The sequence below is a fragment of the Cebus imitator genome, unplaced genomic scaffold (assembly GCF_001604975.1).
Source record: "Cebus imitator isolate Cc_AM_T3 unplaced genomic scaffold, Cebus_imitator-1.0 Scaffold28, whole genome shotgun sequence".
NCBI lineage: Eukaryota > Metazoa > Chordata > Mammalia > Primates > Cebidae > Cebus > Cebus imitator.
Window position 1 is genome coordinate 5,184,231 of NW_016107343.1, and position 23,766 is coordinate 5,207,996.

General features: G+C 49.9%; 1 protein-coding gene across 3 annotated transcripts in view; it reads right to left on the reverse strand.

Moving 5' to 3' along the window:
• The window catches only part of DSCAML1 (DS cell adhesion molecule like 1), a 369,108-nt gene that overhangs the window by 43,489 nt on the left and 301,853 nt on the right, over positions 1 to 23,766 (reverse strand). For all 3 annotated transcript variants that reach the window (XR_005199219.1, XM_017523379.1, XM_037736681.1), the window contains exons 12-16: positions 14,907 to 15,106; positions 14,209 to 14,305; positions 13,466 to 13,594; positions 4,525 to 4,692; positions 2,766 to 2,836 (exon numbers count right to left, since the gene is read on the reverse strand). Coding sequence is in view for 2 of the 3 variants with exons in the window: in XM_017523379.1 (XP_017378868.1) it covers positions 2,766 to 2,836; positions 4,525 to 4,692; positions 13,466 to 13,594; positions 14,209 to 14,305; positions 14,907 to 15,106 (665 nt within the window). In the remaining variant the exon portion in view is untranslated. The remainder of the gene's footprint in view (positions 1 to 2,765; positions 2,837 to 4,524; positions 4,693 to 13,465; positions 13,595 to 14,208; positions 14,306 to 14,906; positions 15,107 to 23,766) is intronic.

Consider the following 23,766-nt stretch of genomic DNA (forward strand, 5'->3'; position numbering starts at 1 on the left):
CACACACACACACACACAGGCACACAGACATCCCAGTATATCCATTCACACCCAGAACCAAGAACACATATCCAGGCCCATCAAAGCAAACATCTTAATCCACACCCCCACTCCTGATTAGATCCACAAATAGAAACTGGCTCTTTTAATGGCCAGGCCTGCCCATCTATAAATCGAGACAGAACACCTACCCCAGTGCATTTAAAAACAGCTTGAATCAGGTTTTAAAGACAATGAAGTTAATTTAAAAGCCCACCTTTTATTGTACTAAAAAATAGTGAGATCAAAAACAATTAAGTTAGTACAACAGCTCTCCTGCTTTTTTTAGTCAATGAATGTTTTAAATGAACTGTATTTTTAAGCTCACTGTTAACTCAATAAAATGAAGTTTTTAATTTAACATAATTGTTCTGAATTCACTAAATAGGTGTGTGTCTCGTGTGTGTGTGTGTGTGTGTGTGTTTAATTGACTTGACTTTTTGTTGCTGCTTGAATGTTTCTCTCTGCACTTGGGTGGTCCTGCTTGCTGGTCTGTAAGTGGACGCATTTTAATATTTGGGTCTTGTATCTACACATATATTTGCACACACACATACACAAACACACACACACACACACACACCATTACAGATATAAATGTGTCTTCAAGAGCCTGAGATCTTCTTCTTCACACTGACACCTATTCTCACGTTTCATGTACGTATATCTATACTGACACACACTGAATATCATTATACTATGCCACAGATGCCTACATGCCCAGAGCTATGTATACCATGATATATATTTGGCACAAAATCAAATCTACTTCCAACCACATCAACATATACTGACAGGCCTCAGACAGGCACGCAGGCATGCCCCAATGCATCCATCCAGATAGAGTCACATATTTATACAAACCTTCATAGATCCTTCCTCCCTCCTTCCGCTCTCTCTTTTCCTCTCCTTCTCTGTCTGTCTCTCTTTCTCCTCCTCTGTCCCCCTCCCTAAACAGCCACACTCAAGATTTAAATCAATCTTAACAATATTTCTCTGAAGCATTAAGAAATCGATAGGACTGATTGCAAATTTATGTCATAAAGCAGGGGCGATCCATCTCGCGGAAAGAGTCTTAAAATGAAGTGACTTATCTTCAAGTGAATCTTTATTTTTCATTAATCTGTTTCTCAATGTTAAAAAAAAAATCTCCTGAGAAGTCAGCCCAAAATTTATTGACCAGCTGGTTCATTCTGAAGTTCTAACTTTCTAATCAATTTTATTTTTCATTATGAGACTTTGGAGAAATAAATCTGATTCTAAATTTTTATCGACCTCTGGGTCAGAGCTTTGTAGACTGACGTCTCAGTATTTTACATATTTATTCATCCCTGCTCCCACCTCCTGGCTAGGATACAGGTCCATAGCGAGGATGCAGCCAAGAGTTTGGGATTGGATGCTGGGCCTCACCCCAATTTCTGAGGAGAGCCCTGGAACCCAGATCTGAATCAGGAGAGGAAGGCTGGCTCCAGGTATCCACTAGGCGGGCTGCCCCCAGGAGGGATCAACTGCCCAGCCCCACCTCACTTTCCTCTCCGTCATGCCTCTGGGAGGAAAGAGCCAGGCTGCCGCTATGTGTGTGAGTGTGCTGCATGCACATGGTCTTACGAAAAATATCACTAGGCCCTTCTGAATCTCTCTCATTCTCAAGTCTACCTTTTTAAAGAGCCCGGAAGAGGGATCCAAGCATGTGGGCTTTTCCTATCAGGAGGAGAGTCAGACAGTCACCTTGGACGATCGGTCCCTGATGGAGACGGGCAGCCCCCAAGCCCCACTGTTGAGATGGGAAAGCTCCAGGAAGAACACAGATGGCCCTGAGAATGCTCTCTGATCCAGAGCCCTGGGCAGTGGCTGTGGAGGGAAGCCCGGCTGGGGCTGCAGGCTGTGCTGAAGTCTGAGCCCTGTCTCTGCTAGGCAAGCCACCTCACTTCTCATCTCCATGGCCTCCTCTGGTGAAAGGTGATAAAAGTGCCTTCTCTGTCTGCTTCCCAGGAATGAAGAGAGGGTCAGATAAGTTGGTAGAGAGAAAGCACTTGGAGACTGGAGGATGCAGTGAGACAGGAAGCCCCAGGATTGCCGGCCCTTCAGTACCCAAGGAGAGGTTTGGTGGTAGGGCCAGAGCTGCCCAGGGAAGCATTTCTGGGTCCTGCTCAAGGTCGTTCTGTTCTGTTTCCCTGCCCAGCTGTGGAATCTCCCCAAAGATTTTTCCTTAAGTAACAGATGCTTCAGTCACCCCCTATAGTTTACAGGTCTTTGTCCTTAGAAATGGCTGTAGCACATACTGGTCTTTTTTCCCCGCAGTTCCTCCACCCTCAGAGATAGGGAGGGCAGTTATTTTCATCTGATGTTAGAGAGGAGGAATTTGGCACAAAATCGAATCTACTTCCAACCTTATTACAACACGTGGGGTTTGGAGGATGGGCCAGCATGGCGGAGGAACCATTTCCCCCCTTTGACACTGCAAGTTTTTCATCTCACCCCAGGCAGAACCTCCATCAGAGAACCAGGGAGGAGAGGCAAGTGGGGATTATTGGGCGGGGGTGTGGGGGACCTGCCATTTGCCTCCCTCTCCGTCCACCCCTCAAATCTTGCTAGGTTTAGTGATAAAACAGGCATGGGCATCATATAAGACCACAGACTAGCAAGCCTGCTGGGAACTTCTGTCCTGGATTGAGGAGAGAGGAGGTAAGGACACATTCCAGGGGAGATGCCTTAGACACACCTACCTTCCAGGTCACCTGGATGCTCTGTGAGGTCACTGGCTGCAAGGTAACATCCATGGGTGGCCCATCAGGAGCTGAGCAGGGTATCAGGAGAAAAGACATTACAAGTCAAGACTTGGAAGAGGAAGGAGTTCTATGTTCCCACTCCCATCTTCCTGAGCTGGAGGGCTCCTGGGCAGAAGACAAAGCTCAGATGCAGATAGCAGAGAACTTTTGTTTGAGTTCCCCTGAAAGTATTATAGGTTTTCAATTTCCCCTTCATTCTCCATAATTTGCTGAAAATGTAGCAAACAATGATAATAACATACTACTGTACATCCAGTAGGATGGCAAAAGTTTTTAAAAGTTGAAGAGTATGAAGTGTCTACTTCATACAAGAATGTCTAGTGGTAGGAACTCTTATTCTCTGATTATGGGAGAGAAAATTGGTATGATACTTCAGAAAACATTCTAGCATTTTTTTGTGAAAGATACAAGTATTTGTCTATTTGATGACTCTGTAATTATACAACTGCTTCTATCCCCCAGAGAAGCTCATGAACTCGTATACTAGCATACAAGAACACTTATAGAAGTATTTTTGTAATAGCTCCAAGCTACAAACAACCTAAATGCCCATCTATAGTAGAATGGAAAAACCCACTGCGGTATAGCCATATAATGGAGTACAATACAGCATAGAAAAAGCATAAACTATATAGCTATGCTAATGACATGAATGAAGCTTGCAAAAGTAACATTGATCAAAACAAGCAAGACACAGAAGAATATATGAAGTATGGTGTCATGAATACATTCTACTGGAAAACAGGCAAAACTAAACTATACAGTTTATTGCATATACACATTGTGGTGACAGTACAAAAAAGAAAAGCATGAAAATTAGTATCACAAAAGTCAGGATACTGATTACTTCAAGGCGAGGGGTGGCATTATGACCAGAAAGGGGTACATGGGGGACCTCTGGCATGCTGGCTAATTGATAATAGATGCTGGTTATACTCATTGTTTACCTTATGCTTGCTTATAAAACTGCACATAAATATCATGTGTATTTTTCTGCATTTTTTTTTGAAACAGAATCTTGCTCTGTTGCTGGGCTGGAGTGCAGTGGTGCAATCTCAGCTCACTGCAAGCAACCTATGCCTCCCAGGTTCAAGTCATTCTCCTGCCTCAGCCTCCCGAGTGGCTGGGACTACAGGCATGCAGCACCATGCCTGGCAAATTTTTGTATTTTTAGTAAAGACAGGGTTTCATCATGTTGGCCAGGCTGGTTTTGCACTCCTGACCTCAGATGATCCATCCGCCTCAGCCTCCCAAATTGCTGGGATTATAGGCATAAGCCCCTGTTACCAGCCTTTTCTGCATTGTTTTATATTACATGATAGCAAAAGAAAATAGCAAGAGAAATCTTGTTTAAACTTTCAGGAAAATTCCATGATGAGGGTCATAGAAAATGATCCAAGCCCTAGTACCCCATCTTTTGCAGATAGGTCTTTCCAGATGCTGGGGAGAGGGGAGTGGGGCAGAACCATGGAGAGCTCCCCCAAACCCAGTATCTGGATCCCCACCTGGAAAAGGGTCAAACAGAAGAGCCTTCAAAGACCCAGAGGCGGACACAAATGTCTGTTAGGATGCTTTTCCCCACCCCACCCCCTCTAACTGCAAGCTCATTGCCAAAGAACAGGATTGATGTGGGCCCCTGGTGTCCCTGACTCCTGAGGCCAGGGGCAGGGCAGAGGAGGCTGGGCAAGGCACTCACCAGCCTCCTCAGTGCTGACAGTGAGCTCCTTGCTTGGTTCACTGCGGCCAATCTTGTTAAAGGAGTACATGCGGATGCTGTACACAGATGCTGGGTGCAAGTCCACTATGTTGGCCTGGTTGATGGTGGGGGAGATGTTACGTGTGGACTGCTTGAAGTCCCAGGAATCTGGAGAGAAGACACCTACGTCAAAGCACAGCCAGGCAAACTCCAGGACCCCGTCCCCACCTGAAGCACCAGCAAAGCCCAGTCTTAAGTTGGATGCCCCAAGGGATCCAGCTCACACAGACTGCAGAGAGAGAGCACAAGCCTGAACAACTTCATGGAGGTGCAAAGGGTCTGCCCCATGAAGCTCCACCTTGGGAGAAGCCTGACTCTTCTCTGCCACTGGCCAGCTTGTGAGCTCAAACTTCAGGCAGAGGTCAGACGAGATGTTCCCCAAGGTCCCTGCCAAGATCACCACCTGCTTACTCTCCCTGAGGGTCTGACCGGCCAGTGTCCTTCTTCCTGGGTCTCTCCTCACTTCAGTGACCTGGTCTAATGGTGGGACACCCCATCTACCCAGTGGACCCCATGCAAAGCAGGAGGCTAAGTCTCCTCTCCCTTTTTCCTCCTCTTGTGTGTGCTTCTGTATTTCTTTTACTTGTGCACTTGTGAGGTGATGAACTTGAGTGTTTTTTTCTTTTTTGAGATGGAGGCTTGCTCTTTCACCAGGCTGGAGTGCAGTGACATGATCTTGGTTCACTGCAACTCATCTCTGGGATTCAAGTGATTCTCCTGCCTCAGCCTACTGAGTAGCTGGGACTACAGGTGCACACCACCATGCCTGGCTAAATTTTTTGTATTTTAGTAGAGGCGGGGTTTCACCATGACCAGGATGGTCTCGATCTCCTGACCTCATGATCTGCCTGCCTTGGCCTCCCAAAGTGCTGGGATTGTAGGTGTAAGCCACCGCACCCGGCCAAACTTGAGTGTTATATATCAGGGTTGAGGGGGACAGACCAAGTACCACAGTCCTCAGCCCAAACACTACTCTCTTTCCTTCACCAGTAAGGGGACAGTTTCTGAGTCATTAGGGTTAGAGATCACCAAAGAGATGATCATGTCCACGATTTATCCAGGGAGACTGGCAGTCCATCTCAGGGCTGGCTGATGTTTAGCAAAATTGTGGGAGGTGGAAAATACCAGATAAATGCCATTCAGGCGTCACTAAACAGCGCCTATGCCCATGCTGTGATTAGGAACACCCTGCATCTCCAGAGGAATCCAGTCATCTGTTCAATATATTTTTGCCACGCACCTACTAGGGGACTCCAGAGGAAATGGGAAGGGTTGCAATTGACAATGCCTCAGCCTATAATTCCAGCACTTTGGGAGGTCAAGGTGGGCGGATCACCTGAGGTCTAGAGTTCAAGACCAGCTGGCCAACATGGTGAAAACTCTCTACTAAAAATACAAAAATTAGCCAGGCATGGTGGCATGTCTGTAGTCCCAGCTACTTGGGAGGCTGAGGCAGGAGAATCGTTTGAACCCCAGAGGCGGAGGTTGTAGTGAGCTTAGATTGCACCACTGCACTGCAATCCAGGCCAGACAGTAGAACTCCGTCACAAAAAAAAAAAAAAAAAAAAAAAAAAAAAACCACAAAAAAAAACTCCCAACCCCCCCTCTAAAAAAAAAAAAAAAAAAAAAAAAAAAAAAAAAAAAAAAAAAAAAAAAAAAGCCTTAGCTAGAACCTTCCACACCCCGGATTCTTAACCAAATAACTGGTTTCGGCACCTTACTTTGAAAAGAAAAAAAGGCAAAGCACAAGGAAACAAGCAGATAGCAGGGCTGAAAAACGTTCCCAGGGCAAGTCTGGATGCCACTATTCCAGGTAATTTTCTATGCCTTTAAATCCACAGTACAGTATCATGAAAAAGTCTCCACAGAAAAGATTAACTTATATTCACCATAGTTTAAATCCTAAATTAGGAAAGGAGGCTAGCACATTCTAGAAAGATTAAAAAAATTTTTTTTGGTTAAAACTAATGCTTGATAGGCTAGGCACGGTGGCTCATGCCTGTAATCACAGCACTGTGGGAGGCCAAGGTGGGTGGATCATTTGAGGTCAGGAGTTTGAGACTACCTGGGCCAATATGGTGAACCCTGTCTACTAAAAATACAAAAATTAGCCAGGCGTGGTGGTGGGTGCCTGTAGTCACAGCTACTTGGGAGGCTGAGACAGGAGAATTGCTTGAATCCCAGAGGCAGAGATTGCAGTGAGCCAAGATCGCGCCACTGCACTCTAGCCTGGGCAACAGAGCGAGACTCCTTCTCAAAAATGAAAAAACAAACAAACAAAAAACCCCCCAAAACCCTCATGCCTGATAAATCAGGCGAACTGGTTCACCAGAAGGCACTGTCCCAGGCCCCCAATTTCTGGTTAGTTGAGATCTTGACATTTGCAAAACACTACTTGTAGCTGCTCAGGCTTAGCATCTGTGAAGGGCACTGGCCCAGCTTCCCATCTGTAGTTCTGCATTTTCTTCTTTGGTCTCATGAGCCAAAGGAACAAAATGGCAGGCTGCTGGTGCTCAAAAGCACATGATTTTCTCCTTGTATTTTAAAACACCCCAACCATGGGAGGATCACTTTGTGGCTGGCAGGGTAAGCTGGAATTTCAAATATGCAGGCTCCTACCTACTGTGGGCACTCTTCTGTGGGTTTGGAACAGAACAGGCTAGTAATGTGGAGGCAGGTGCTCCCTCCTCTCTGTGACATCCTAGGAGCCGGCGCCAGCTAGTAAGTCACATCTGATGTGCCCATGCTTATGGGAGAGGGATAGGGAGCGCAAGTCAGTGCATTCATTTTTGATGAGTGCAGGCAGAGGGAGGAGACTCGGTAGGTGTGTCCGGAGAAGAGGCACTAATATTTACCAAGCACCTGTGGTGTGCCAGGTGCAGCACTGGGCAATTTAAACTCTCACCGTCATCTCTACAGCAGAGGTGACCTTCACAGCACCAAACCCAATTTCCCACCTGGCTTCTTGGGTGTGTCCAACACTTGGCCTTCTCTTCCTTCTTCAGAAAACACTCACCCCTCGGCTCCCTAATTAAACACTCTCTGGCCTTTTGCTTATCTCTTGGGTCCGTTTCTCTCTGTCTCCGTGCAGGTGATTCCTCCTCTACTCTACCAGGAATGGCTCGAGTTCTTCAAGGCTCCACCGACGCTTCCTTCTCTCTTGCCATGCACTTTCCCCACCCATGTATTCTATTTTCATCGATGCACTGATACCTCCCAGCCTGGGCCTCTCCTTCCAACTCCAGACCTTATAGCCAACTTTGTAGTTGATGGCTCATCTTGGATATTTCACAGTACCTCAAACTCAACCTGTCTTGACCATACACCCTGTTTACCCAGCAACTTCCTGAGTTCCATCTCTATGGCATGACCATGATCAATTTCTTCACTCTTCCTTCTCTCCCCTCCCTATCAAGTGTGATAGCTTTTATGTTCTGTGTCATTCTTGAATCCCCCTACTTCCCTCCCTCTGCATCCCTACCTCAGGCCCCGCCACTGTCATCCCTACTTAAACAAGGGAAATGCCCTCTTCCCTAGCCCTCTGCATGCTCAGCATGCCCTGTTTCTTTCATCGGTTCTCCACACTGCAGCCATCCTCCACTCTACAAATACAGCTGAGCCCCTCTTACAGGTGAGCCTTCTGTCTTGGCCCTGAGAGTGGTCTTCTCAAAACACAAATCTGATACTGCCATTTCCTTGCATACAATTCTTCAATAGTTCTTCCTTGCCCTCAGGATAAAGGTAAAATTTCACAACCTGACCCAGGCCCTGCAACAAGAATTGCTTGAACCCAGGAGGTGGAGGTTGCAGTAAGCCAAGTTTGCGCAACGTGTTTTTGAGCACCAACAGCTTGCCATTTTGTTCCTTTGGCTTCTGCTCCCCTCCCTAGCCTTATCTTTCTCCATTCTTTTCCTCAGAACTCTTCCAGCATTTAGAGGGCCCCCCACCACCTCAGTCCACAGTATTTTCTCTCAAGCGTTCACTGTTCAGTGGTACTGCCCAAGTAGATGCCAAACTCCCTGAAGTCAGGATCCCTGTCTGAAACTCTGGTCCTCTCCCCAATTTCACATGTGTTGGGCACTTACAACATGCTGTTGATTTTAAATCAGAGCCACTGTTTTTCCCCTTTACTTGGGACTTGGAGTTCCTCTGCGCTCTGTGGCCACAATGTACTCTCTGCCAATCCCTTTCTTGCCTCACTCAGCTGCAAATCACAGGAAGGGTGGGCTGGGGAGTGTCCCAGAGAACAACTCCTTCTCATCTCCTGCTTTTGCCACCGGTAGTTTGCAGGTGGATTTGACCTTGTGTTCCCAAATCATCTTTGGTGTTAGCACAAAATAGCTCTCTCTCCACAACCTTTCCAGGCTAATGGATCAGAGACAAATCTGGAAGCCTCTAGCTGATTTTCTAAACTTGATCACTGCCATCTCCCTGACCCTGAATAGCTGAGATCAGGGGCCCGATTTTCTTCCTTTTCCTTTGCAGTTCTCAGAGTACTGAGCTGGCTCTCGTGAATATTGTCTCTTTTAATATTCCCTTTCATGTGAGCCTGGCTTACCCAGATTAACATATTTCATTAAGGGCTCTCTCTCCCTTTCTTCATCAAAGGGTTTATGATGCAAAATATTCCTCTTAAAAATAAGGAAGCGGCTGGGGAGATGTCAGTGCCTTCTGCTTTGTGGGCTGCTTGCTGAGAGGAGACTGGGAATCTCTGTTTTTTCACCATAGAGGGGACGCAGCTTGGAGAAAAGCCACATCTGGAGTGTTTAGCTGCCTGGGTTCAGGAAACAAATCCATTCTGCATCTCTCATTTTCTCCTTGGATCACGCCTTTGAGACCCCCATGGCAATCTCTTCCCAGCATGGAGAAGAGCCTCCCTGTGTCACAACAGCTCACGACATCCCAACATCCGTCCCTCTGACAGCCACACTCCAGTTCCCACAGAACACCATGCCACACCAGGCCAGCTCACCCCATGGTGGCCGGCACAGCCCCTGCACCGGCTTGCACTGTGAGGCTGGTGTAGGGGAGGGCCATCCTCAAAGAACCCACCTGTGCTCGGTGCTTGGTGAACACGGGGGAAATGTGGTGTCTGCATTTTTAAATCTGCACAGTGCCATCTGATAGATTTGTGTGGACGGTGCTATTTATCATTCAGCATTCATGTATTATTACTCTGCTGCTTGGGGCCAGGAGAAGTCAGCATGAGCGGGACGGCTTAGAAAGGGCAGACTCGGTAATTTTCCTTGGAAAATTAGCATGATGAGCAACATGGCAGAAATCCTGGCAAAGGCATGGTTGGGGCAAAGAATGTCAGAAACCCATGGTAAGGACCCAGGATGGATGTGGCCTGGGACAGCGGGAAGGGGAGAGGGGACGCAGAGACTCAGGACAGGGATCTGTGGGAGGGTACCACGTGCCAGGCTGGGTGCTAGGCACCTCCACGTACGGCATCACACTCCCCTAATCCTCACGGCCTCCCTGGGAATGAAATGTTTCTGCCTCCATCTTACAGATAAGGAGACGCCCAAAGATGTTAGGTAGTCGCTAAAGATCACACAGCTATGACACTTGGTCAGCCCAAGACCTCAGCTTTGCCAATGGTTCTCGTTCCACTATCGCACAGGTGCAGGAAGCTGCCCTTAGACACACCACACACACTTGTGCACACCCCCTCCTTCCTTTGAGTCATCCTCTGTTCCCTTGGATACCTTTTTCTGTTCTCACATAATACAGTTTGTGGCATATTATACTTGATTGGATAGTTCTTTGTAATGGTTCTGAAAGTGTGCGTGCGTGTGTGTGTGTGTGTGTGTGTGTGTGTGTGTGTATGTTCTCACTCCCACTGCATTGCAAGCTCCAAGAGCACCATTCTGTTTGCTATGTCTTTTTCTTTTTCTACCACATGGCTGGTGCATGATTCTGCAAAAAAATATTGGCACTCAGTACATGTGGTTGACTGACAGACACATATATTTCAGCCTGCAAGTCCCATAAGACTATAAATTGCTGCATGAGGTATTTGAGTGAGAAGAGACAGAGGAATTTACATTTATTAAAAGTTTACTCTAGCCCCATGCTATAATAGATGCTTTCTCTCTGATCCTCTAAACTATCCCATGAGGTAGGCATCACCGCTCCCATGTCACTGACGGGGAAGCTATGCAGTGCCCAGGGTCTCTGTCTGCCTCCAATGATAGCACACTGCAGTTCTCACGGCACACCAGTTCCTAAATGCCAGGATGTGACAGATGCCCGCCTGGGTGGGCTGTGCTGGAGCCATCCCACCCAAAGGTATGGAAAGAACCGGCTGCCTTCTTAGTGCTCTGGGTCCTGTGACTTATTTCGTTAAGGGTGCAAAGCCCTTGTGGTAGGCAGAGTCTGAGGTTGAGCTTTCATTATCCCTCCCTCCACCCTCCCCACCCACCCTGGCATGCCCAGCTGGGGTGGTTGACTGAAGTTCCTCATCCTGCAGGAAGCCAGAAGGGGAAGACATGGATGTGGTCTAAGAATAGCTTCTTCCCTGCCACCTTGCCTTCTGCCTTGCTCTCCAGATGTGTGATGTTCTCCACATCGCTCCTGCTGAGTGGTGCCCCAGGAGAGGCTCCCACACATTAGAGAGTGGTCAGTGGAGGGCAGTGGGCATCAGGGCAGCATGGGGGAAGGAGGAGGGGGGAGGGGAGTGAGTGACAGCCCAGGCATCCACCTCCCACCCCAGATGTGCGCTGGCAGGGGGGTGGTGTGTGCAATGTCATGTGGGGATGTCACCTTCTGGACCCAGCCCTTCCTGTTTACTCTTGGATGGCTTGTGCCCAACCTCAGAGAGCCCTGAGATGTGACATGGACACAGTCAGCCCTTCTGTCCCCTCTGTCCCCTTTGCCTCATCACATTTCCCCAGCTGCAGGGCTGCAACAGCCTCCTTGCTTTTCTCCTGGATGCCAATTTCTTCCACTCACATTCATTCTTCTAAGGCGCCGTGTTGCTCAAGCCTCCCCCTGGGAGCTCAGACATTGATAGTGGCTCTCAATGACCTTCCCCAGCAAAATGAAAGCTCAGCCCAGACGCCTCCCTTCCAGCCTGGCCCCAAAGCACCTTTGTAGACTTAATGCCCATGAATTGCATCTCTGAGCTCCTGTGCTAGATCATAGGCTGCTTCCTGGAGCGCACTGCACCCTACCTTGGTCTCTGTCCTTCACTTTCTCAAGATCTCGGCCTGTTGCCTTTCTGTACCCAAGATCCAGCTCAACAGGGGACCAGACAGTTGCCTTCTCAGATAACCCCTGTTGGCTGAAGGCCCTCCTTGGATCTGTGGCCCTCCTGCACTCAGGTTGAACTCCTGGGTGGCTGACTGCAACTAGACCAGAAGCTTCTGAGAATAGGATTTGTCTCTGTCGACATGTGTATCAACAATGACTGACCCAGGGCCCTGGACAGAGTGGTTTCTCAATGAGGTGACACAGCTCGGAGATTCGCTTTCACATGTCTCACTTCAACTCACTCACCAACACTTGCTGATCATCTACTGTGTGGCCGGGTCCTGTGCCAGGTGCTGGAAATGCAAAGGGAACAGGACTTGGCCAATCAAGAGGAGAGGATGGCTGGCTAGCCAATGGCCACTGCCGTGCTAAGTGGGAGTGGAAGAGTCTGGAAGGCTTTAGGAGAAAATGAAACCTCCCATCTAAGCAAGGATTCATAAGAGGAGTTGAGCTGGTGGGGGAAGGAGACTGAGGAAGATTGAATAATCCAGACTCTACTCTTTTCTGTGCTTTATTTGTAATTAATTAATTTGTAATTATTTTGAGGAGTGAATATAGGCTTATGCTATAGAATTCAGAAGGTACAAAAGATCTAGAGTGAGATGTCTGTTTTCTTCTGACCTCTGCTGTGAAGCCACCCAGGTGCCCTCTATTCCCGTCTAAGGCCCCCTCCTTGCCATTCCTGCCACCCAACCATGGGACCCATGGCAGTCTCCCCGGATGCCAGGTGCCCATGGTGCCCCACAGTGCCTCATAGAGGTGGGGCAGCCACACAGCAGCCAGCTCGAGTCAGAGGAGGGCTCCAGGAAGGGCTTTTTAGATTTATTTCTATTTTTTCGGGATGGAGCCTCACCCTGCCACTCAGGCTGGAGTGCAATAGTGCAATCTTGGCTCACTGCAGCTTCTGCCTCCCAGGTTCAACAAATTCTCCTGCCTTAGCTTCCTGAGTAGCTGCGATTACAGGCATCTGCCACCATGCCTGGCTAATTTTTGTATTTTTAGTAGAGACAGGGTTTCACCATGTTGACCAGGCTGGTCTTGAACTCCTGACCTCAGGTGATCCGCCTGCCTTGGCCTCTCAAAGTGTTGGGATTACAGACATGAGCCACCACACCCAGCCGGGAAGGGTTTTTAGAGGAAACTGAGGACCAAACTTTTCCAGGGCCTCCTATTCCCCAATGACCCACTCATGGGGACCATTCTTAGGACCAGCTCTCTGATCTCCAATCATCCTCCTCATCCCAGACCAAGACCATCCAACTGACCTGACCAAACCCGTGATGCCTCTGATGCCAGAGACAGCCCACAGCCCTGGGTTCAGTGCCTTTACATGGCTTCAAATCGGACCACCCTTGGTGATCCTGGCCCAGGGACAGTTATGGAGAGGAGCTGACATCGCTACCCATCAACTGGGCGTCTCCATCTTCTACCTGGACTCCTAGCTCAGCCAGTGTCCCTCCCTTCAGAAGCCACAGCTGCTTATGCACTGGTGGGTGCTCATGTGTCTGCCTTGGTTGGGCAGCCCTGAGATCTAGGGGCTGTCCCTCCAGAGGGGCACAGGCAGGACATATGGCACAAGGGGCCATGGCAGGCCATGCCATCACCCTCCTGGCCCAGCACCTACCTGATTTATTCTTGTATTCGATGTCGAAGCCCGTGATGATGCTGTTCCCATCAAATCGCTGGGTCCAGCGCAGGTTCATGCTCCGGGCCTTCACCTCCCGGATCTCCAGCTCTGGGGGGTCCGGAGGCTCTGGGGTGCAGCAGGGAAAGGGAGGGGAGGGGAGGGGAGGGAAGTGAGGAGGGCAGCAGGGAGCTTGGCCTCCTGCTTAGCCCTGGGGGTTGGCGTCATCTGGGTCTAGCCAAGGACTCTGACACCCTGGGGTTTGAGCAGTGTGGGGGCTGGGGCAGGCCAACAGCCGGGCTGGGAGGCTGAGGAGGCCTGGCTTGCTCTCCTGTCTTGCTGCCATCTTGTTCTTTGTCTGGGAGAGGGTTGGCTCTTCTGCAGGGATTCTTGTGAGCTGATAGCACTTCTCCCCTTCCAACGCTCCCAGCTTGACTTTCCCTTCCCACACTTCCTGCAGGGGTCTGGACCCAGGAACCTGAACTCTTCCACCCCTCCCCAGAGCTGGCGGTGGAATCTGTAGCCACTGCAGCCATCGCAAACTTTTGCTGTCTACGTTCCTGGAAAGGTCCTATCTCCCTACTCTGGGCAGGAGGGCAGGTGGAGGGAGGCTTTTCCCCGGAAGGCTGTTTCCTCTCATAGTCCACCATGGCGTAGGCTGTGGGCCCTGCTCTTTGAGGTGGAATTAGTGCACCCCTGGGCCCTGGGAGGTGGGATGGGAAGGGCGAGGCAGGTGACTGTACCTTGCACAGTAAGCTGAATCAAGCCCCGGTCCTCCCCATACGAGTTGATGGCATGGCAGCTGAAGAACACAGAGTCCCCACGGTCAGCTGGCTTGAGCTGGAGACCACCAGCAGGAGAAGGAGAGGGAAGAGACACGGAGAGGGAGGAGACATGGAGAGTCTTTTAGAGCTGGTCAGCTGAAGGGGCCACTCCAGGGCTATTAGCAAGGCCCTCTTGTTCTGGGAGGGGGACCCACAGGGGCTTTGTCAAGGGCTTCTCTTCCCAGGGACTTCCGAAGATGAAGTATGGAGGACTTCATACAGGGAGGGGCTGGGGGACACAGGAGGGAAGGGGTGAGGAATGGAGGGGCTGAGGAGTCCTAGGGGAGTGAGAGAAGCTGTGGGGGGTCCCAGGGGAGTAAGAGGGGCTGAGAGGTCCCAAAAGGGAGAATGGAGCCTGTGGGGTTCCAGAAAAGAAGGCAGGACTGAGGAAACCACATTTAATTGCTGTGGGATTGTCAGAAAGGAGTTACAGTGAAGTTCTGAGACAGGGAGTCGTGGATGGAGAGAGGAATAGGTGGGAAAGGGGAGGTACATTTTTGGGGTGTGGGGAGGGGGTCCCAGACTCCCCATTCGCCTCCTGGATGCAGATGTGATAGTTGCGGGCTCCCTACTCTCTGAGAGTCAGGGTCCCCCAGGACTGGGGTGGGGGCACTCACCTTCAGCGTGGAGATGACCTCGTCGCCATTGTCCTTGGTGGCAATGGCGTACCGCATGACGCGGTCAGGGTCGATGACCGTGTCCCCCTTCTCCCAGCGGATGATGATGGGCCTCTCACCCCGTGCCGTGCAGTTCAGCTCTTTCGCATGACCCTTGATGGCAATGGTGGTGTTGGGGTGGGAAGTGATCATGGCCGGGACTGTAGGGTGGAGGCGGAGGAGGCCCAGTGAGGGTCAGGAGGCCAGCCTGGAGGAGGCACGCCTGTCCTACATAGAAGCCCCCGCCCAGCCACCCATCCCCGAGGAGAGGTTCCAATAAAGGAGTACAGGGAACCCTACTGGCCTGTCCCTTCTCCCCTGCCCCATCCATGACTGGGGCAGCCTCCCTCTTCACCAGGAGTTCCCACATTTCTCCTCTGGGGAGGCAGTGAACTGGATTCAGAATGCTTTTACATGTATGTCATACATAGAACTACAAAGGAAAGCAGTTATATTGAAATACGGTTGTGTAAATATTAAAAACATGAACAAGCAAACCTTCGATATTGCATATCACATATCAGTATGTATTCTTTACTACTCTTTATAAAGTAGGATCCAGTGGTAGCTTGTATAATTTCTGTCTTATATCACCATGATCCTGTAATAGTGCTGCATGTAAGTGATATTTTGAGATATCCGCAATCACTGTGATGTGATGGGAGCATATCTGAGGATTTCTGCTGGCCACAGTCACAGGGGCTGCTATTGCTGTGCTTTGTTGCTTATGTTAAAGTGGAAGGAAATACTAAATTTCAGTTAGAAGTTAGTGAAAAAATGTGATTTTCCCTCTACTCACATTCATGAATCCCCCTGAATCAGATCTACAGAGCTTCTGGAGGCCTCTGGACCCCAGGTTAAGAACCTTCTCGAAAGCGCCAAGGCTCTGCTTTTTCTCTATAGCTAAGGCTTGTTTATCTCCCTCCTGTTCTTTCAAACAAGATACAAAGGAATACCCCGGGCACCACTACTGCAATTAAGATCCACAAGCAGTGCTAATGGGACTGGACTGAGAAAATCACCACCAAACAACCAGGGCCCAGGCTGGTCATCAGGATCCCCCGTCCCTACTGTCCAGACAAGAAGCCTGTCAGTCATCGGCCCCTCCTCTGGGCCTGAGCACCTTCGCCAGCAGCAGCAGGAGGGGAGGGACAGGGAAAGATGGTCTCAGCTGCAACAAAACCCTGTCCCTCTTTCTCCTCCACCCAACTCAACAAAACACATGGGGCACTTATGTCATCATGAGACCTTGTGCCAGGCTAGGGGGTACCATGACAATGATACAGGGTCCTTGCCTCCGTAGGGAGGGGGAGAAATACCTGCATGGGTCACATGAACTGGAGGAAAATCTGATGAGTGTTTCCTCGAAGGGTTAGCAGACATTAACTTTGACTGAGGGGCATTGGGGAAGGCACAGTCCATCCATTCAGCAAGGATTTATTGAGACCTACTATGTGCCAGGTCTTGTCCTGGGTTCTGGAGCTGACAGTGAAAAAGACAAACATGGCCTGATCTCATGTTTGAAACTCCGGTGATCTCAGGGAGTTTCACTCTAGTGGTGAGAACAGACGAGACTAGCAATTTCGTGAAGAGTGGTGAGTCCTATGCTGGGAGAAATGCATAGCTTCTGATCTGGCAGGACTTAAATGCGGAGAACAGAGTGAAGGGCGCCCAGGCAGGGGAACCTGCTTGAGCCACGGCTCCAAGGCAGATATAGCAGGGCAGGTCCCAGGATGGTTAGTGATTTGGTGCTGCTGGAGACTATCCCCACCCTTTTCTTCTCTGGGAAAATTTGCCTTCCATTGGCTCTTGTCTTGGGAGGGCTGCCCAGGAGCCATCTTGGAGTATATAAATGGGGAGGGGCTGTCCTTGAGTGTAAGAATCAGAAACCCCCCACCCTGAACCCATTCAGGGGAAGACCTCTTGTCATAGCAGAGACCAATTCATCCTATTCTGGTCACTGGCCTGCTTTGGGCAATTGTGCAAAAAGGGGCTTTGTCTTCTCTCTCCTCAAAACCCAGTCCCCTGCCCGCCCCCTCTCCCTGTCCCCCCACCCTCTGCTCCATTTTGACAGCTGGCCCTTTCTCCTCCTTCCTTCCAGGTATTCTCAGGGTTTCTTTCTTCCCCCATTTTTAAAGGCCTGCTCAAAGTTCTTCCCAGCAAACTCTCCAGGGACATCTGACTTTTGTGGACAAATAAGCCTTTGAAGAAATGAGGGGAGCCACAGAGCTGCACAGTGCCATCTGACACCAGTCCGTGGGCAAGGAGATGTCTGGGACAGGAGTAGGGGGATGAAGGGAGGTTTCTGGCTCCCCGAAGTCACACCACACAGCAATCCACCTCCTCTGCTGCCTTGTCATGCAGGACTTGATGCTGACGACAGCCCTGGCCCCCAGGCCCCCGCACCAGCCTCTCAGCACAATCCCCAGCCCCAGCTCATCAAATAATGAAGCAGATAAATTTTATAATGCATGGCATTACACTAGGATATACAATAAAATGCGAAAGACAAATAACGAGGTGCAAGTTATAATGAAGAAAAAGCCTGCAGTCAGAGACATCCGAGTATGAATTATTGACTAAGGTTTTACACTCTCAAGGATGTGCGGAGGAATATTTTTCCATCAAAGATTTGCATAATTCACTCGTATAAACCTGGGTGGAATATAGAGTAAGATTTTACATCAACAAGTCGGGCCTTGCATTGCAGATGCCTCCATTTTTTATTGGAGGATTGAGATGCTCGGGTGTGGGGGAGGCTCGTAAGGGGATTGGGGCCTGGGACCCCCGTGGGTCGGGCCCTGAGGCCTCCTTCCTGGGGAGGAATCCTGTTCCTGAGAGGTTGCTGCTGAAGCCACAGAAGCGCAGGGTAACGTGTGTGTGTGTGCGTGTGTGTGTGTGTAAGTGGGGCTGGGAGGGTGGGTCTTTCTTTGGTAGGAGGACTTCACAGCTCCGTGGCACACCTCTGTTCTGTTCCCCAGGCAGGCCTGCACTAGCCTGCCCAGGGCCTGTGTGTGAATTACAAAGGCACCCTCACCACACCTCTGACTGGATGCTGCCTGGTGCCAGGAGCCACAGCTAGGCCAGTGGAGCAGGGACCACGTTTCAGACCCCATCCGCCCCTGAGGCTATGCACCTTTGAGCAGTGCGTGACCTGTGTGTCCATACATGCCATTCTCACTTCAGGAAACTTGTCTTTCTAGTCAGCTTTGTTCAGCGCTGTGGGCAGCCTGGGACAGCAGGGTCCCCAGGGATCCTTGGCCCCTCAGCCCTTCTGGGGCCTGAGACAGAGTCCCTTCACCCTCCTACAGCTTAGGATGGCAATGAGCACCACACAGCACAGCCTAATGCTCTCCTCATAGCCCCCTAGTTCAGGGCCAGTTCAGGGGAGCCCGTTTATGGGAGGAGGAGAGAAGCCGGAGGGGCTTGGGGACAGGCCAGCCTGGGATCTGCTTCTGAGGCTGTGAGCTATATGGCCTTCCATCCCTTAAAGCTAACTTCTTTGAGCCCCACGGAGCATTGTGAGGACAAAGTGAACCCACATAAAGTGAACCCACATAGGCAAACTGCCTGCCACGCAGCAGCTGCTGAGAAACCTGGGTTCTATTTCTATCCTCAAGGGCTTCCAACAAGACAGGAGCTCTTTTTTTATAGAAACGTAATGTGCCACATAGACTAATGTCTTTCAGTTTATGCGGCAGCAGAACGGTCTTTTGGGTAGGGGAAAAAACCCTATGTCTGTGGCCTGAAGGTAGACTGTGGTACTGAAAGCAAATGTCAGAGAATGTGGTACCCAGGCAACAGACGACCCGGCCAGAGTCAACCTCCATTGAAGTGCTCAAAGTGGCTCTTTTTGGCCTGGCCAATGGTTCCTTGTGTCATAGGCTACACCCACTGCAGCCAGCTCTGGCCAGTTGTAGTTTGATAGCCGGAACCCCACTGGGCTGGTATAATGAGCCCCTGAATTCAAAACACCTGGGTAACAGGTAATAAGGACTAGTTCACACATACAAGTGGCAAGGAAAAGGCTGTGTGGCTTGATATACATTACCAGACTGCACGGAAAAGACCCAAAGAGAAAGCTAGGTCAGAAGTCATTTCTTTTTCCATCCTTGCCAGTGCAGGTGAATGCAATCAGCCAATTAGCAAAACTGGGTTTGCTGAACAATGAAGTTATGTCCAAAATGGCGGATGTGCAAATGGTGGACGTGAAAGGCGCATGCCTCATGCGAGAAGGAAAACAGAACCCTGGTGCGGTAAGATGGGCATATATCCTTTCATGGGAATACTACCAGCTTCCTTCCAGCCCTTGCCCCTAAAAGTGAATCTGGGAAGTAGAAGGCTGTATAAGACCCGTGTCTATTACTCCTACAAGTTCAGAAAATACAAGTGTACAAATTACTGGCTTCAGGTGCTACTTGCCAGGCGATTCCACAGAATCCTAGCATTCTAGCATTGCAGAGCCCAGATGAAGACCCGCTCTACTGAATGTGCAGCAGCTGCTGGCCACATGGGGCTAACGGGTACTTGAAATACAGCCAGCCCAAATCGGGGTGTGTGATAAGTGTAAAACATACACTGGATTTCAAAAATGTAGAAAGAAAAAAAAGAATGTAAAGTATCTATTTTTTTTTTTTTTTGAGATGGAGTCTTACTCTTGCTGCCCAGGCTGGAGTGCAGTGGTGCCATCTCAGCTCACTGCAACCTCCACCTCCTGGGTTCACATGATTCTCCTGCCTCAGCCTCCCAAGCAGCTGGAATTACAAGTGTATGCCACCACGCCCGGCCAATTTTGTATTTTTAGTAGAGATGGGGTTTCACTATGTTGGTCAGACTGGTCTTGAACTCCTGACCTCAGGTGATGTACCCACTTTGGCCTCCCAAAGTGTATGAGCCACTGCGCCTGGCCGTCATTAAGTTTTATATTGACCACATGCTACTATTTTAGATGTATGGAGTTAAATAGAATATACTATTAAAATTAATGTCACCTGTTTCTTTAAAAAAATTTTTTTTGAACATGTGACAAAGAGAGGATTTTAAATTACATACTATTTGGCTCACATTATGGTTCTACTAAATAGCACTGGTATAGATCAGCTGCACAGATCTTCCTTTGGCAAATGAAGAAACTGAGGCTGTGCAAGGAAGCAATTTGCCCAAGGTCACGTTGCTAGTAAGCAGAAGAGCATCTTAAAAGAGGATGGATTGCAGGGGGCAGTACTGAATACACAGCGATGCTGCGGAAGGTGGGCGGCCAGGCATCACTGGGAAAGACATTTCTCAGCTCTCTAGGGCTCATAATTACAAGCTCGGGTTACCTGTTCCTAGCATTACCCGTGAAATATCAGGTCTCGTTCTGGGGACCCTATTTGACAAAGGACATTGACAGTCTGGAGTGTGACCAGGAAGATGGGCCGACTTCAAAGCATGCTGAGAACCTGGAATTGGTAACCCAGGGAGCAAGGGAGAGACACTGCAAAGGGGGAAGGGAAGACCTCCTACTTGGCCTAAGAAGGAATGTTCTAGTATTTTCTGCCATTTGGGGAAAGGGCCACAGTGGGAGGCAGCAAGTTCCCTGCCCTGGAAGTAGACAACCTATGGCCTCACAGAGAGGAGTCAAGTAAGGCCTGGATCTGGGCCCCTTCTCTCTGGGCCCTTGGCAGTGCCTGGGTCTCAGGCGAGGGAAAGGTGATCTGGGAATGTGGCTCATGGTCTGGCGAAGTGATTTTCTATGAATCAGAGTACTTGTGTCCTTGCAGATAGGAGTGTTCAGCCTGCTCTTTTCTCCCTGCCTTACCGTCCTTCTGCCAACTAACCAGAATAGAGAACTCTGCCACTGTGCTCCTCCATCAGGCCCTGCACCCAGCTTCCAAGGACCACAGTGTCATCCTGGTCCATAAATAGGAACTTCAGCCCTCCTAGCTCTGCACTGCTAGGCTTAACAAGGCAGCCCCCTAATAGGGGCAAGTTTAGGGCACAGGTGCCTGCCCCATCAATCCTTTGCCTCCTTCCACCTCCCCCTTACTTCTTGCTCCGGACTATAAGGTCTCTCTGCTGCACTGAGTTGCAGTAATAAACAAGATTGAACCCTCTCTATATGGAGACCAGCTGTACCCCATCGGGCTTTTTGGGTGAAGGCAGCCACCATGTAACTCCCTAGGGAGATGGTTATATGCAGTCCCCAGGAGTACAAATCCTGACCCACAGGCTCACACACACACACACACACACACACACACACACACACACACACACGGGCAGTATCAGAAACGCACCTCAACACACAGTCACCCTCATAGCCCATGCTCTGACACCCTTACCATAAACCTGCTCACGGCATTACACACATATAACCTGACGCAATGATCTGTTGCACGTCAATACCCTGATGTGCGTGTTTAACACACATCCACCTACGCTGCTGCAGTTCATAAGTGCACATGCTTTCTCTGCTCACACACTTTTATAGTTTCCTTTTATTGGGTGCTTACCATGTCCTGGCAGGATTCTAAGAACTTTCCATGAATAAACTCATCTGAGGTAGGCACTGTTATTATGCCCCGGCTCCAAAGCCTGTGTCTTGATGTATTTCTTGACGAAGCTCCATGGCCACCCATGTGCCTGAGTTCCCCTGACAAAGCAGGTCCTGAGTGGAATCCTTTTGTCTTTTGGCCTATTGTTCAGTGGCTCCTCTCAACAGCAACCACCAAAGCAAGTCTTATCACCTCCATTTTTCTTTTTTTTTTTAGACAAAGTCTTGCTCTGTCACCCAGGCTGGAGTGAAGTGGCACCATCTCAGCTCACTGCAACATCTGCCTCCCAGGTTCAAGTGATTCTTCTGCCTCAGCCTCCCAAGTAGCTGGGACTACAGGTGCGTGCCACCACACCTGGCTAATTATTGTATTTTTAATAGAGATGGGGTGTCACCATATTGGCCAGGCTGGTCTCGAACTCTGGACCTTGCGATCCACCTGCCTTAGCCTCCCAAAGTGCTGGGATTACAGGTGTGAGCCACCGCGCCTGGCCATCATCTCCACGTTTCAAATGAGGAAACTGGTCTTCTGGAAAGTGATTCTTCCACCTCTGAGGGGGCTGGCCACCTCTAGTCATCTGTTTTTCTGCCACCCTTGCACACAGTCCCTGGCTTTTAGAAATGGAATTTGGCTGTTACCAAAAACCTGTGGCCTCTGTGGTGGGGCAGCTGCAGCAGGTACTCCTGGGGCAGGCAGCGGGGACTGCAGCTTCAGGGGTGCAGGCAGGAGCGCCGGGGGTGGAGAGTGGACCATATGTGCAGGGCTGGGTCCTGTGTGACAAATGCTAATGACAGCCACAAAAGCACCTCACTGCTCCGTAGGGCACAGAGGCTTTAATGAAATACAGCTTCTCTGCTTTCCTGCAATCTAATTGAATTAACAGCCAGGGAAATCTGATTTCTCTTTACAAACAGGGGTGCAGGGGGGACTTTCTGGGGACTTGGGAGAAGGGTTGGGCTAGGGTTAGGCACAGGGCTGTGGGTGAGCTCCTTCTATACATAGCTCCCTCCCATACAGCAGCTTTAGGTGGGGTAGGGTCTTCTCTTTGAGACCCTGGGGGGAGTGAAGAACCTGGTGTGAAAGCCGGCCCATCTCATTCAAGCCCCAGTTACAGTCCCAGTGCCTGCTATAAGTGCCTGGCACCGTGATGGCCAAATTGGGGCCAACTCCGGTGGAGGCCACAGAGGCTTCCTGGGGATTTCCAGGGCCCTTCCCTGACACCCACATTGCACGCAGGCCTCTCCTGTGGGGTGTCCCCTGCGCGGGGCGTGTCCTGCCACAGTGTCCTTGCCTCCTGGTGGCTGACTGTGAGACTCCAGGGCAGAAGCATCTCTATTCCAGGACTTGGCTTATATTTGTGGAAAGGTAAGCTTTACCGGGTGCCTCCGCCATCCTCCTCCAGTGCCCCACGGCAGCCTGCCCCAGTCCACACTTCGGCTCACTCAGGGGAGCACCCAGCCTTGCTGGGCCATAGGGGCTCAGGAAGCCGCCTTATAATAATCATGTGGAAACTCCAGATTTCCTTCTGCTGGTTCCGATGGGGCCTTGTTGGCAGGCACCATGGAGAGGAGAAAGACAGAAGAGCCGGAGAGGAATTGCCCCTCCCCTTGCTCCAGGGCCCTTTCAGGGCAGCAAGCCGAAGGGGGGAGGAAATCAATTTCAGAAACAAGACAGTTGTCAGAATCTGCTGTAACCGGTTCCTGTCTGTGAAATTACTTGCAGGCCGGCTCCTGTCACCCCTGAGGTCCTGCTTGGACCAGCTGCTATTTACATTTTAATTTGATGTGAGAGGCTGATAGATTTTTAAAACACCACGAGACAGCTCTGCTGCCTTGCTCACTCCTGGCATCCACACACTTTCTGACCAACCTCCAGGCTTGGAGGTGGAGTTCTAGGGTCCCCAGACCCTGCCACGGGGATTGCAAACTCTTCTCCTACTTGGTCTCTACTTAGCTCCCCCAGATCCCCCTTTTCACTGGGGTCCCACTTAATAGGCTGGGGCAGACCTACTCCTTGCAGTTTACAAAGCAGTGGTGCATCCTTTGCCTCTAGCTTCATTCTTACTACGGAGGTGGCCTGGGTCTTTTACCCCTTACAGAACCAGTGAGGAAATGGAAGCTCAGAGAGTTTCGGTGATTTGTGTAAGTTCACATAGCTGGTGAGTGGCAGGAAAAAGACAGAGCCCCAAGTCCTCTGACAACTGGCCAGCACCTTTCTTTTGGTTTATCTAGCCTTCTCCTGTCTACATTCTGGGGAGAGTGAAGAAGGGGAGTGGGGGGCTCTGA